The sequence below is a fragment of the Typopeltis vanoorti genome, chromosome 10 (assembly GCF_054136105.1).
Source record: "Typopeltis vanoorti isolate ZY-2024b chromosome 10, IOZ_Tvanoo_1.0, whole genome shotgun sequence".
NCBI lineage: Eukaryota > Metazoa > Arthropoda > Arachnida > Uropygi > Thelyphonidae > Typopeltis > Typopeltis vanoorti.
The window spans coordinates 43655197-43671091 of record NC_143558.1 but is presented as its reverse complement, the minus strand read 5'-3'; the positions used below and the strand labels follow the sequence as shown (position 1 = coordinate 43671091).

Below are 15895 nucleotides of genomic sequence, written 5' to 3'. Positions count from 1 at the left end.
TTAAAGATTTTTTTAAACCCACAACTAAGTATATGCTGATAATTGTGCATTCTTTTAAAAACTTTCGGGTTTTTATGTTGTTGTTTTTTTTTTTACTCAGCTGTTAAAGTAGTTTTAAATTTAGTGATTTTGCTGTTCTATGCTATAGCATTGTTTCCTTTTTCTTTTCCACTATTATTCGAATTTCTTTTACGATGCCATGCTAGCAAATTAAACATCAGTTCTTTGGCACTTAAATTACATCGCACCATCCCGTAAAAGATGAAGTATTTAATATACCCTAGAAATCGTTGACTGCATTTTACTTACTAACTAAATATTTTCATTTAATGTGCGTTTTGTTTAGTTATGTTTGATGATATGAACTAGTAGCGCAATGTATTATAATGCATGAAATATTTAAATATATACTTGTACTCTACAACATCACGTATTAAAGTAGCAGCAATTGACTTCGGATGACCAAATGTGAACTTTTACTGATTACATATAAAATAATCACTAGAAGAGTACATTTGGTAACAACACAAACAAGAAACAAAATGGAAATATTGTAAAGAAGAAAGAAAGAAGATAGAAATATGGAGAGAGAGAGAGAGAGAATCTCGATGGGCTATCTTTTAAGCAAGAACCATGGGGTAGAAAAACACAAGTCAAGAGAAGAATGACAGGAGATTTTCCTCAGAAATATATGCATAATAAAATTATATGGATAATAACAACGAAATAAAGAAGAAAAAAACAACATTGGAATTTTCGTTGTTTGAAATGATGTTTCCCCTTTCAAATCAAAACTCATTATTTAGTGAACAGTCAGAGAATATAAACACATGGTGAAAGTTATTATCAAAAAATTCACTCTAAATCTCTTGCATTGCAAAATAACTCATTCCCGATGTTGTTTTGAGTCACGAAACATGGGCAGTATTCACCAGCTGTTTCATCTAACCAATATAAGAAAAGCGAAATAAATAAAAATATGAGTATAGTGATTACATCAATTCTCAAATAAAGGGAGATGATTACATCATCTCCCTTTATTTGAGAATTACAAATTGTAAATGAAGGCGATTATTTAATAAATATCTTCCCTGATAAATATTCGAAATTTAAATTAGAACGAACATTGGTCCCGCGATGAGTCCTTGGACTCTTTGGAGGTGTCATGTAATAATAATAATAATAACATGCAATAATGTGCTAAAGATGTAAATACATTTAACTGTTGCATGCGAAATATGAATATGATAAATTTAACTTTTTTTTTTTAGTGAACAGATTTCTTTAAAAATAGCTGTGAATATATGAACAACTTTGAATTATTTCACACATTACTAAAGTTTAGTAAACATCTAAACTTTCGTAATGTCTGAAACCTCTTCTCACGGGAAATAAATATTTCCAGAGTACAGAAGCCTCCAAAACACAGAAATTATTTACGGTATTTTTTCAACAGCTATAAATATTTATGATAAGCAATGCACAAAAACAAGCAATATTGAACTATTAACCATTATTTATAGATGATGATGATCATATAATCATGAGAAACATATTTCTCAATAGTTTTCATTGCTCTAATAGATATTTCTGGTGTATGCGTCAACCTGATGGCTACAGAACTTTAAACACGTCTTCCTAAAATAAAAAATAAAAATAAATTATCCTTCGCTCTTCTCGTATTTCCTTTTTTGGGAAGATATTAATTATAGTGATATTTTATTAATTCCCATTGGAGTATGCATGTATGCCTTAAATTTTACTAGGCAGATTAAAATATAAACTAGGAGATGAAATCATATATATGTTATGTAATATACTGACAAGATTTGTTTAAACTAAAATTGTCATATTATCAGGGGCACCAGTATATCAAACTGAGTTTGGCTGCCGAAGTCTGATTTTTAAAATAATAGTTATTGGTGATTTGGGTGGCTTTAGAGCATTTTGTTAACCATGAAATTAAATAATACTTCATAGTAGAAATTCGGATGCGCATTGTCTTTTTTGTTTTTTGTTCCTTGGTGTGTTAGAAGTAATTTAGTGGATGGAGTGCATACATGCTTAGTGTAGTGAATTAAGAAAGCACTGAGTCAAGACAAATTTATAGTCAAAACGGCTTATTATTTAGGCCAAAAATGCAGTTAGGTGAGCACCACACAGTTATACATGTATGTACAAAACGTGAAAAATACTCAACAAAGTCTTTTTCGATAAGTGAAACAATTAAAACAAGAAAAAAAAAACTGGACTATTCTTACGAAACCAAATGCATCTAATTGTGCTAGATTCAAACTAAATGCTAAGGAAAAAAAATCTGAAACAAAGACGGAAAGCATTTGTAAGGTCCACTTCTTTCCTAGTGTACACTATAGTTTGTTTCATATAGTTTTGAAATATATATATATATTTATATTTTATACTATACACAATATATTCTTTTAAGTGCTACAAGCCTTGTACATGTATACAAAGAGCAGAGGGGAGGGTGGTCATATAATCTGTTCATCTTTGCTGAGTTGTAAATACACTGAAGAGAAATAAAGCATATAAAGAAAAAAATACGAAATTACAAGTATATTCGTGTGTAAAATAAACTCCGATGTTTCTCTTTTAAATAATTGCCTATGTACAGTTTAAGACCTCGCGACACAAGGCTTCCTCAAAGTAAACTCGCTTAGAATAAAAACACATCTAAAAGTAAGATTGGGAGACAAGTCTTATGATTTAGGAAAGGAACCATTATTTAAGGTACTTTGAGGTAACTTTTTTTTACCGAGGCCATACATAACCAGTAAAAAACAAATAGTGGTCACTCTTTACCTCACTGTTGTTGTTGTCATAGCAACAATGTCCTCGTCCGGTGGAGGAAGTTTGGGGGTTCACATTCCAGAAGTCAAAGTCATTACCAGCGGCTTCTATATTGTAGAGGCTGCGGAAGGGTGAACGGAGTACAAGGATGAATGATAATAAGAGGCAGCATCATTAGGGAGAGTCGTATGGCCAGGAGTGATCGGTGAAAGAGGAGCATAACCTGCGTAGTTTGTCATGTCGTACATTTTCATGTCCGCTTTGTTTTCACTGGCGATGATACTGTTTATAGAAAATGGATGATTAGAAGGGTTAAAGTGAGGGTCGGATTTTAACTGACCTGCTGTCAGCATGCTGGCGTGTAGAGAGGTATCGGCCAAGCTCCGTGAGTGAAGTCCCAGCTGGTCTACAGGATGATGCGTTGGGCCCACTAAGCCGATCGGCTGTCCATTTACGGTGACCGGCGGACTACAACACGTGTTCTCCGCCTTGCATCCCTGGGTTTCTACCATGTGGTGAGCGGGCTGCGAAAGCGGCACGGGATGGCTGTAGCTGGCAGGGCTCGTCAGGGACGTCATTTGAGCCGAACTACTAGAAACCACGCTCGGAGTACTCCGGGAGGGAAGATGATGCTGGATGTGGGATGCATGATGTTGCTGAGGATGTTGTGAATGTTGCTGTGGGTGGTGGTGCTGAGGGGACATTCTGCTGTTCACACTGTCGGAGGCTTTGGTCTGGGGACTGTTAGCACCGCTGTTCCCGTGAGGCTGGTTAGTTTTATGCGTCTGACGGACTGACTCTTTCTTTTCGCACTTGAAGCGTTTCTGCCGCCTCAGATAGCAACCGTTTTCGAACATGTTTCCCGAGTCCGGGTGCAGCGTCCAGAAACTACCCTTACCTGGCTTGTCCGGAGTCCGTGGCACCTTCACAAAGCAGTCGTTGAAGCTGAGGCTGTGTCGGATGGAGTTCTGCCACCTCTGCTGGTTCTGGCGGTAGTAGGGGAACAGGTCCATGATGAACTGGTAGATTTCACTGAGAGTTAGCATCTTGCTCGGGCTGTTCTGGATGGCCATCGTGATCAGCGAAATGTACGAGTACGGGGGTTTAGCGTGCGTATAACTTCGCCGGTAAGTTTTGTCCGCACGTGCCCGCTGCAGCGCCGCCGTGGCGGCGTTCGCTGAGCCGTCGGCAGTAGAAACAGTTCCTGTGTGACTGGAGAAGTCTCGACCCGGTACCAGAGTACCGTTCATGGAATTCAGTCCGGTCATGGAGCCCATACAAGCTGGAGATGCCATCCCGTTCATGGTCTGGTTCAAGGAGTTCATTCCCCCAAGTGGGGTCATAGTGCCCATAGCAGGGGACATACAGGTGGCTGCCGAACCCATACCCATGCTGCTAGCGGCCCCCATTCCCCCCATAGTAGGGGTTGACATCATGTTAGTTCCAAAGGCTTGAGGGGAGTAACTCACATTCATGCTGGGCATGGACATCGAACCCGCGCTCACACTGTTCATGCTGTAGCTGTTGCTCATTGCACTCATGGGTTGCATAGTCCCCATGCTGCAGCTCGAGTCGGTGTAGTTTTTGTGGGTTAGCATGTTGACTCGCTGGGTCACCGGAACGCTACAGAGGGTCACTCATCGATAGGCACGCTCGTAGAAATATTCTTCATATAGACAAAAAAAAAAAAAAAAGCTTAGCACTAAATATTGTCGAAGTTCACAGAAGACCACGAATAACAAAGCTCACCTGTCGTCTCTAGGAGATGCAAGCGTTCCTATTCCACGTGCATCTAAACAAGCACCTGGAGTCGGATCGTTCGGGCGGATGCTGGACCACGCAGTCCGGCCAACAGGCGGGCCTGCAGGTAAACACTTGAACAGCACGACAGAGGGGCCGTCCTCTCACCCCCGCAGCTCTTCAGGATACCGAGATAAAGTTGGAGAGGAGGCCGCCACCCTGGCAACTATGGATTCGAGTCACAATCAACTAAGGCCGGTCGAGTACAGAGCCTAAGTAAATATGCTGGGCACACAAACCACTACGACAATACCAGTCGTAAGCAACGCCCATCCTGATTGTCCTCATGCAAATCCAGGCGGTGCTGCTGTCATCCTCATTAACTCATATCCCTTGGCCCCTCCTTCTCACCACCTTCAGGCTCTGACGACACTAGTGACGTACAACCCTCTCTACCAATCGCTGTGTCCTTCTCTCCCACCTACCGACATCCGGGGAGAGGCTAGTCAAACAAGACAACGTGCATGGCCGAATGGCTTTACTGCAACCCATGCGGCTGGCTGTTTATCACGCGGCTTGATGTGTTTAGTGAAGTTGGTCGTTCCGTGGAGTTCCTCCGATAGCAAGGAGGAGTTTAAAAAAAAAAAAAAATCAGGAAGTTTACAAAGCACTCGGATACTAAGAATAAAATCGGAGCGTAAAATATCGATTTACGGTAACACATTTGAAATGGCGAACATCGAGGATGGGTGGGAGGAATAAGAGAAAAAAAAAAGTAGGGCATTATTTAAAACAATTTCTACCGATGACAGTATCTAAAATCCTGGAAAATGCTAAAATGAACTTAGAAATTTTATTTCATTTTCATACTCGCATGAACTCTTATTTCGGCTTTTGGTTGTTAGTAGTAGTAGGACTAAATATCATTACCAGTTAAAGCATGCTGAACTAACTAACGAAGCTAATCGATTATCCAATTTAAGCAAGTATACGGAGAAAGTGTTATTAATATGATCATGGCATTGAAAGTTTCTGTGTTCTTAAATGCATTAGATAATCCAAAGACTGCAAATAATTTCATTTACAAAAATCAGAAATTCATGTTGACTGATCCAATATTCTGCTCAGTCTATAAGTCGCCAACAGCTGGATAAACATACGTGTTGCTGAAATCTTCAGGTGAACGATTGAGTCTTTCGAAGACTGTAGCAGGTAGTAGCTTGTCATTGCGAAATTAAAAGCAATTGCTTTCTGATACTTCCTTGTTTGGCTGGTTTATTCATTTTTACCAGATAGGTTGTTTTATATATTATTGATAACGTTTCTGTCTGAATTTAACATGGATTTATTGCTATTATTTTAGGTTTTTGGTATGGTTGTGTTAGTATTGCAGGTCTTGATTTTTTACTGACTTAATACATTGTTTCCCAGGTTGCTTCTGGCGTTATTTCAAAACAAGCAAAACCCTACTGATACGGGAAATTAGAAGCGATTCTTAGAAGGTTCCATGCAAAGATTGTGATTAAAAAAATCCAGTATGTATTGGTATAATAAATATTTTATAAGTTTGTAATATATTCATTTCTAAATTATGATGCCTTCTTTCAATTAAGTTGCATATCCATGGGTATCTGCTAGCAATGTGTCAATGGGTATTTAAAAAAATTGTAGGCTTCCTTTTATAGGATTAGCTTTATAGGGTTTCTTTTATGATGTTAGCTAGTTTTTTCGTGAGGAATAAAATATTATTTGTACTTTTGATGAGCTAAGTCATACAAAGGGCGAGAAACCAATGTAATATTGGTAGGCCTACTTATTTTGTTCAGTAGTTTGTTTCTCCTTGTTTTTTTTCTTTTTCATAGTTAACTAATGCTTACTTACAAAACTCTTAAAATAGAATATTTGGTCAGATTAAACACTCACATTATCATTCCTTATACTTGCACAAATGGAGACAAATATTAAGTTCAGTCTATAGTAATCTCTAGGATTTTAACTTGAGATTCATTCATGACAGCTTACCGCTTTCTCTATAGCCCGAAATTAGGGAAAAAATAACTATCAAGACAAACAATACCGTTATTTGCGCTATAGTTGTAAAATGCACTGTTAATTTTGTCTCCAAAGTTATCTAGCTGTATTCTTATTTGTGAGTAGATTCCAAATTCCAGGGTTGTGGGTCGTGGACTCTGACATCAAGGTCATTTCGGCACGTACCAGACGTTTTCCCCACACGCTGTATTTAGTCAGCTCTGATGATATCAAAATCAGTGTGTACCTCTCTTCTCTTCTTTCCAAAAATCTTTGCTGTTTTTCGTCGTCAATTAATATCGCTATAGTTATCCCATAATTTTCAGAAAGGGATCTTAGCTTATCTTCAGAGCTTCTTCAGCTGGTTAATGTCAGTTTGTGTAAAGCATGATGATTTCATGAATTTAATATGTTTCTGCCACGTTCTAGCAGATCAGAGTATTTTGTTCGGCGTTATTACATCACTTGACACATTTCACTTAGAATACACATACAGTAGATTATATAGTGTGGACTGAAAGAAACTTTATCTACGCATGTAATTATTTTATCATAACGGATGATGCACTGGAGAATTGATTATCTTTTAAGGCTTTTATTGTTCCTGTTGGAGTATGAGGATGAGACTAATGGAGAATGACTCCTTTTGAATTGTGAAATTGGCCTCGGCTAATCTTGCATAAACTGGAAGTAACAGAATATTGTTAGTTTTATTTTTAACGTTAACCTATAATGCCTTAAGGTGGAATAGCGGTTATTTAATTCAGAAATTCAGCTTTAGGGCCCAAACACAGGATTTTTTTTTTTTTCAAGTTTACTCCAGGCCTCCATAGAAGAACGTATTGCACTGGACGATGAAATTTATGTACGAAATAAAGACAAAAATACTTGTCTGCACTGGGATTCGAAATGTAACCTATTAGTTAGTACAAGCCCTATCAACTCGGGTGACCAGGTGTTTTAGTGTATAAATCCATTTTAGGAATTTTTATATCTGAGCTTAAATAACAGTACTATATATATCAGAAATCTTTAGTAATGAAATATTTTTCTCCACTTGTATTTATTCGTATCTCACTAATATTCATTAGTGACTTTTATGTTTTTAGCACTTGTTCATTTTCAGACATTTTCACTCTCCATACTGCATTAATTATCAGTAACAATAGTACTGAAACCATCATGTTTTAATAGAAAATAATTGTTTAAATCTTGGGTATCTAATCTCATATTCATTCTAGGAGATATCAAGGAGAGATATAAAATTTATTATTATAATTATATTAATTAATTAATTACGATTTTTTCGTGCTATGGTTTCGTTTTTCAGTTGTGAATCTGCGTTATGCTTATAGGGATCTGTATTTTATAATTGTTTTTGCTCTATATTTCGTTTTAGTATTTGCAAGTTATCTAGCTTTATTATCACATTACGACTGATCACATAACCACGTCCAATAATATTTTTTTTATCAAGTACAAACTATCGAAACACTATGCTCCTTGCACCATCTGAAATCCATGCTTCTGTACTAATTCATCTGTTCATCTTGGTTTTCTTGCATAACAAAAAGTAAAATGAATGCAATCAAATTAAAGAATAATCATTATTATCAGTATTAATTTTTCATTTGTAGATTATTTTCTATAAGAAATTTCATTAAACTTAGTCATATAAGAGAAAAAAATCCATAATAAAAAATAAATAAATGATAAAATAAAATAAATAAGAGTATTTTATTATGGCATCTATAGTGTGATCAATTCGCAATTAGTTATTTTATTTATAAGAGTGACTTGAAACTAGATGGTAAATTAGAACACAACATGAAAATAGAACGTCACGACAATAGTAACCTAAATAATGAAAACTTTGGAATTTTGCTTTCAGAAGTATTTCTTAAAAATGAACAGATGGTAAATAATTATTAAATAGTAAATAACTGAATTCAAAAGAGAGGGATAATTCTCTGTTACACACGCGCGCACGCGCACACACACACACACACACACAACACAACGTATAGATTGGGGGGAGGGGAATCGCGTTTATTGACAGGTGCTTTTAATGATAAAGAAGAATTTAATTTGTAATTTAAATAAGACTTTTTAAAATGAATTGGGGAATGTTTTTATGCAATTAGAACACCATGAAAAGTAAATTTTATTTCCCTTGGTTACATCATTTTTATTTTACCCCCCCCCCTTCTTTCAATGAGAAACCGCTAGATTGAAGTACTTCATTTCCAAGGCACTCTCAATGAAGAAATATCTCCTCATGAAAGTTTACTTTAAAGAAAAAATGAAGAAGTATATTTATATCAGTTACTCTGGTTTTTTGTTTAGGTTTTTCACTCTAGTTTTTTGTCATGTTAACATGCAAAGGGATCGTTGGCAGTAAAAAAAAAAAAAAAAGATATCATTTAATTTATACCTAACTGTAAATAACAACGACTGAAATTTGATAAGTGGGAATATTTGTTGATCGCGACATCAGTACCTTCCATTAACAGGGTTTTTTCCTCCAGAAACTCGGGGTTTTCATCCCGCATACAGACAGATCGGCCTTGAGAACACACGCAATTTACAGACAAAAATACTAGTGGTGGTCGTGGTGATGAGCAGTAGATGGCATTGGTGTAGGTGATGATGGTAGTGGCGGTTTGCTGTAGTTAGTGGACTGAGTGGTGGAGACAACAGCTGTAGAGTAGGTGCCCTCCCTCGATGAGTCTTTGGACTCCTTGGCGGTATCACGTAATATTAATAAATAATTATAATTCAAATATAATTCTACACCCTTGTAGAACTTTATTTAGGGAGAACTGAGTATGAATGGCGCATAAACTTATTTATTTTTTTAATGTCATTCCACCCACGAAATGTTATATACTACATTGGTACTATATAACACATTGTATAGTACATGGATAGGCTAAGAGATCTTTATTTACTGAAATAAGAGCCAACAGACTTAACTTAGGCGAAGTAAAATTATTCAAAATCAAGTGGATATTGAATACCACATTATTTCTTAGCCGAATAAGAAACTCAAAGATAGGAACTATTAGTAAAGGTGGTCTTACTCCACCTTTTCTACTCTTTCTTTATCGATGAAGCTGATAAAAAGGTGTAATTCATTATTTATATGCCCATTCGTCGGGTGTAGCATCTTTAAGTTCTATTTCGTTTAGGACATTGATTTCTATAACACATGACCAGTTTCAGTTTGCGTCGGATAATGTTATCGGACAGTGTGATCCTCATACTACGGTTATGTGTATCTCCACTCCATGAAAGAACTTAATTACAGTTCTACTATTGTTGTGGTTCTGTCCTGTTGGCATTATGCCAAAAAAGGATGTACGATTGTAAGACGTAGAGCATGCGTCGAATGTTTATCAGTATTCATGTATGAAAGTTTCTTCATCTAAAACTTATATATTTTGCTTATAGGATTTAAGATTTATGTGGTTATACTCGAATAGATTTCTGAAAGATTATCACTTTTGCGAGATCAGTGATTAATATCATTAAATATCTGTTTAATAGATACTTTTTTATTACTAGTGAGTGATTCCAATGAGATTATCGTTCATTACATTTTGAAATCAAATTAAATAATTCCTGAAAATTCTGATGTTAAATAAAACTTGTAATGTGCCGCAAAACTCACAACAGAATTCAGGACATTCGATTTATTCAACGCACTTTCTCTGCTTGCTGCAGTGCCTCCAAATCGCAGTCAAGAGAACAAAGAGCAAATGTTTTTACTTTGTCTTTACTTTCGGAAAGACCTATTCGAATTCTTTGTGGGACGCGAAGAATTTTACGAAGGCTTTTGGACTTTATAGACTGAGTCGGTCTCATAACGAGGTTGTCAGAGTTTGTCATCCAGCAAAACACACACACACACACACACACACACACACACACACACACACACACACACACACACACACACACACACACACACACACACACACACACACACACACACACAGTTAAGAGTTATTATTATTATTATTATTATTTTTATGTGACACCTCCAGGGAGTTCAAAGACTCATCGAGGGAGTGTGTGCCTATAGCATAGAACGATTGATCTCCTTCCAACTACTAACCACGCTTAAACTTGCTTAACTCTTTGCGTTAGCCATTAGTAGCAGAGACTCTACCAATCGACCAATATAATTAACTTAACTCACAGTCTTAGATCTGCCTGATTGTAATTTCAACCAAGCAACCTCATAAGCCATTTTTGGCTAGACTGTACCTTTTTGATAGACAGACGATCTGCCGGTCTATCAGAGAAAATAACGCAATATGCCAAAGGAAATACCAACGTAATCACTGCCGACGATCTATGACAGGTTCTAAGTTCTCGAATCCATTGAGAACCACACTGAAGTGGGTGTGGGAAAAAGAATATTTTTATCATGACAAGTGTGGGAATTGAGTAACGATTTATACCCCATCACAAATTACTACCCAATAGGTACTACACCATTCTGCTTCATGAGTTTACATAACAGAAATAAGGTGCGATATGAAGCTATTTGGAATAAGTATTTCATGTCCTCACCTATTTCCTGTGCTTTTTTTTTAACACTAAATATCTCTGTTAAAGTGAGTAATGTTGTTTCCATTCTCAGGAGAACTTCCTGATTTCACAAAATTACTCAGTGTGTCGCAACACCTGCTTATTTGGACTTTGTCCTCTTCTTTGAGATAAGGTAATTGCTGTTGAAGAAACAACTTCTCTTATGGCTTTTCAAATAAAAAAGTCTTAAAAATGCCTCGAGTTCCCTTACTCAACCAACAATTAAAAAAAAGGGCTTTTTTTCTACGATTCTTCTACAAATCCATTTGCTTTTAATTACATGAACAGAGATTCGTAGTATGCTAAGTTAGTTCTTGGAATTAATGTATTTTTCGTACACTTGTCAAGAATAATATCCTAGTCAAATTATTTACTCATTGTCTGTGTCGAAGGTCTTTCAAATTGAATTTCAGGTTCCTTTGACCCTGTAGTTGTTATCGTGTAATCTGCGATGTAAATCAGATCGTACGATAACAAGTGTAGTGTGAAACTTGTAGTAAACAAGTATGATGACTAATAAGTGATAACTGTACTGAATTATTACTTATCATAATAAACAGTGGAAAGGTCAAAGGTCATTAGAACGAGTTTTGGGATTTGCCTCTTTGCGTTTTTAATTTAAATATCATGAAATATTTTTCATAGATTATTTAGTGCAGACAAACATTTTTCATCCAGCTACAGTTTCACGGAATACTAAATTGACAACTATTCAAATGACCACTTAGTTTCATTTCTTTCAGCTCCATGTTGTCCAAAAATAGATCATCTCTGCGTTTAGAAAAATATGGGACATAACGAATTGTAGCTGCAGTTTTGTTGCCTGAGCAATCGTTACAAATAGTTCATATTGTTTGGTAATCTACAAAGTGACGAATTATTCGATGAACTTTAATTATACGAACTGCATGTGTGATGTCAGAAACTCACAATTTCATGAAACAGTGGGAAAAAGGGGAAAAAATGTTTGAAACTGATTACTGGTTACGAATCAAGCTATAAACTTATACGGCATATATCAGATAAGAACTGACAGAACTTTTGAGTTTCCTTCGACCTTTGTAGTTTATTATCTTTAGGCATATTAAGTACTACAGACATGCCAGTATTGTTAGGATGCTGAATTGATAACCAGTAATTTGAAAGTTTATGTGTGAAATGGGTTGCCTGGTAACTGATACAGATTTTTAAAAACATTTGTTCATTCCTCCGTAGCTGTGGAGATTATCTGTTTTAAACTTCGCCTAATGAAGTACTGACGGAGTAGATATCCAATGGTCCCTAGGACCAGTAGCAAAAGTTTTATCATCTTTGAGTGTCACGCGCATTGAAAGAGTTCGGGCAAAGTCTTAGCTGTGCACATTATTAATGGATTTATATGAATGATACATCACAGCACAGAGAAAAGGCCTTCGCTGGACAGAAATATCACCACGGCTAAGCACATCGGTTATGGGGGCCAACACCTGTGTCTGATGCCGGATCTCGCTCCCTCCTGTCACAAAGCCTTGCGTGCGGTTGAACACTCGATTCCTAGGTGAGTTGCTGAAAGGTTTAGGCTGCGGGGGGTCAGTCGCCGACATGCTTATCTAGGTACCGAGCCTGGCTTGTGTTACAACTTACGGTACAATTCTGATATATAACATCGTTCATTGCTGTCTGGGCGGCGAGGGTGGTAACTGGGGTGGTGAGAAAAGATCACAAGGTCAGAAAGACGGATAAAGGAAATGCTCCGGTTGTCATGGTTACCCAGTACAGTATGAAATGTTAGAATTAGCTTATCGGTTAATTCCTTCAGTGAAGGGATTGGGGAAGGGAATAAAAAGTAGAGAAGCATCTTTGGAACAGAATGAGCTGGGACAAACTCAGAAGAGCGAACTATAAATGATAAAAACGATTATTAGCGTGGTCCGACGACACTATAGCGGAAATTGAGCAGACTTGTTTTCCTAGTGTCCATCTCTAATAATATGCTTATATTGTCCCAGTAAAGAAGCAAAAAAGATGATTTCTTGCTTGAATGCTTTCTTCTTGATGTTCTGACAGCAAATTTTGTTTATATCCATATACATAGGTAGAAAGAAGGACATCGCCGTGGATAAATATCACTGTAGAAAAGCTGGCATTTCTAAAATACTATAACAGGTCTATTCCAAGATTCACTGACATATGACTTACAACATTATTATTTGTGGCCCGACTTAATTTATTCATAGTAGTGTGTTAATTTTAACCTTTTTCCAGCTGGCCAGCGGTCGGACATTATGCTTCTCCTCCTTCCCCAACATATGCCTTCCTCGTATGAGGAATATATTACGGTTCCACTTCGGGTCACCGTATTCGTAGCAAAAGGAGTAGTTGCACTTTAATTAATTACACTAATGCACACCTAGATCCAACAGGTTTTTTTTAAATATATATATATATATATATATATATTTAAATATTCCTTCCACAAATGAATGATTTCCCTAGAATACCATTTTTCTAGTAAAGGGATCTGGAATCATATCCTGTCTGTGATAGAAGCCGTTTTCGAATTCATTTTTTCCCTTCCAGATAGTGTTAATTTGGTGGTTCGAAATTAACATTGCTTGAGACGGTAGTAGTTTTTTCACTTGCAGAAAACGTACTCATTGATCTCAGAATAAATATGCAGTAGACAGACACCACATTTACCGACACCACAGTACGTGTCGGTAAATTTAGTTTCAGTGAAAATAAAATTATATCTGCATAAGGCACGTCTTTTGCAGTAAATCGCAAGCAATACATCCGAATTTTCAGAACCACCAGCGACTTCATTTTGATTTTTTTTTTTTTTTTAATTATAAACATAATCAGAAGACAAATTAGAATTTAAAATTTTCTTATTTATTTTCCCTCAAAACACGTAATTAAACAATTTGAATGAATCATGTGTTTGTTTCTTATGACAATTCATGTGCATCAGTAATCATCTTCAGATGTGTGTGTGCTGATGTTATCTTTAATAATCGCAAATGGTTTTTATTATCCAGTATAATATCACCAGATGTAAAGTGATACAAAGCTACGTTTAGTCTCCGGAGTTATTTAATCCTCAGTCAGTCCTAAATGTGCAATAGTTTCCTAGTCCTTTTATGTCACTTTCACCCCAGGTATGAAACTGACATAAAATATTCTCTCAAATATTCGACGCTGATTCTGCTAGCCTGGTTGGCCGAGTGGTTAGCGAACTCACCTTGAGCATGGATGTTTGTGGTTGTCTTTAGGTGCGAGATGAATTTCATCGCCCAGTGTGAGACCACCACCCCGCGTATTGGAGGCGGAAGTAGTTTGAAAATGTTTTATGTTTAGTAGGGTTCCGGACTATGTAAAAATTAATTTAAAACACACACACACACACACACACACGCACACACACACACACACACACGGACACTATAGTGTGAGGAACAAACAGCCATGGCGCCTATCTTAATAAGATGTAGGACATCTTAAGCTGCGATGACTGCAGCAATCCCACGGGCATACTTTCCGCAAGTGTTTACTATAGAGATCAATGGGAATTTTAAACTATTCTTCCTGTAGGCATGTAATATTTCTTCTGTACCACAACAGGTCCTGAACTGTTGTGGTACAGAAGTCCCTTAACCTCACCGGACGCTCCATTTCATCCCACAAATGTACAATAGGGTTGAGTTAAGGGCTAAGTGGAAGCTAGTCAAGTATGGAGACGTTCGTTTCCACAAACTATGTAATTACAGCAGCAACAGCCTTTTAACCCGGTGCATTGTCTTGTCTTGCTGAAAGAGAAAATTGTCAATTTCGTAGAAACACCACAAAGTGGGAAACATTGCTTTGTACAGAATGTTCTGATACCGCTCGGAGTTCAATGTTCGCGGCATCACAAGCAGAGGTCCGAGGCCAAACCAGGAAAAGAAGAACCATATCATCACACCGCCATTTCCAAATTTCATAGTTGGGGTTATGCACTTAGAAAGAGTTGTTCACCGGGCATCCGTTACACACGTCCATCTGCTCGGTAGAGCATGCAGATTCGTCTCTCCATAACACAGCTTTATAATTATTTAAATTAAGGGAATATTAAATCCCTCATTGTTTTAAAACCGAATAAGAAACTCAAAGATTGGAATCGGAGAGTTTCATGCCGAATATAGTATAATAAACTATAAAAGTATCGGCGACTACTAGCGTGAGCTAATGCAAGTAGTCCAAGTACGTAGTACAAACTTGGGCAACTCGCAGCAAAGGTGGTGAAGTTCTGATCGCTATTCTTGGTATTTTCCATAATGTAAAACACATTTCCTAGGAAATGTATGCTGTTATTACATTATGGTGGGAGGTCACTACCCAGACAGGTTTCAGCCTTTATTGAGGCTTCATCAGCGAGTAGCTAGACCAAATTAATACCAAAGGGTATAGCGAAAAGAACTTATATACTCTGCTACGAGTTGTCAAAAAGGTGCACCCATTAAGTTACTTAAATATAAAGAGCCAATAGGTTTCATTTCGGCGATATAAACATTATTTAAATTAAAGGGATATTAAATCCCACACAGCTTTACAAGCTTCCACGTCCCACTGTACCAGCTTTTCGCACCCCTGAAGACGACGCTGTACGCCTATGTTGGTTTGGGTAATGTGGGGATGGGTTGCATATTCCGGTCCTACAATGGAAACCTATCTTCTGAGCCTCGGTTCTGAATGT

General features: G+C 37.0%; 1 protein-coding gene and 1 long non-coding RNA gene across 3 annotated transcripts in view; one reads left to right on the top strand and one right to left on the bottom strand.

Annotated features, from left to right (window-relative positions):
- LOC150102370 (uncharacterized) overlaps positions 1-15895 on the top strand; it is a 399049-nt gene that overhangs the window by 234217 nt on the left and 148937 nt on the right. The window contains exon 3 of one of the 2 annotated variants that reach the window (XR_016548919.1): positions 5983-6086. This is a non-coding gene — a long non-coding RNA (uncharacterized LOC150102370). Of the gene's footprint in view, positions 1-5982; positions 6087-12520; positions 12719-15895 lie in introns of those variants that run through there. The other variant, XR_016548918.1, reaches the window with a different exon arrangement.
- Positions 2116-4810, bottom strand: LOC150102371 (protein fork head-like). The gene has a single exon (XM_090398951.1). The coding sequence runs from the start codon at positions 4407-4409 to the stop codon at positions 2919-2921; it is 1491 nt and encodes a 496-aa protein (XP_090255077.1). The 5' UTR covers positions 4410-4810; the 3' UTR covers positions 2116-2918.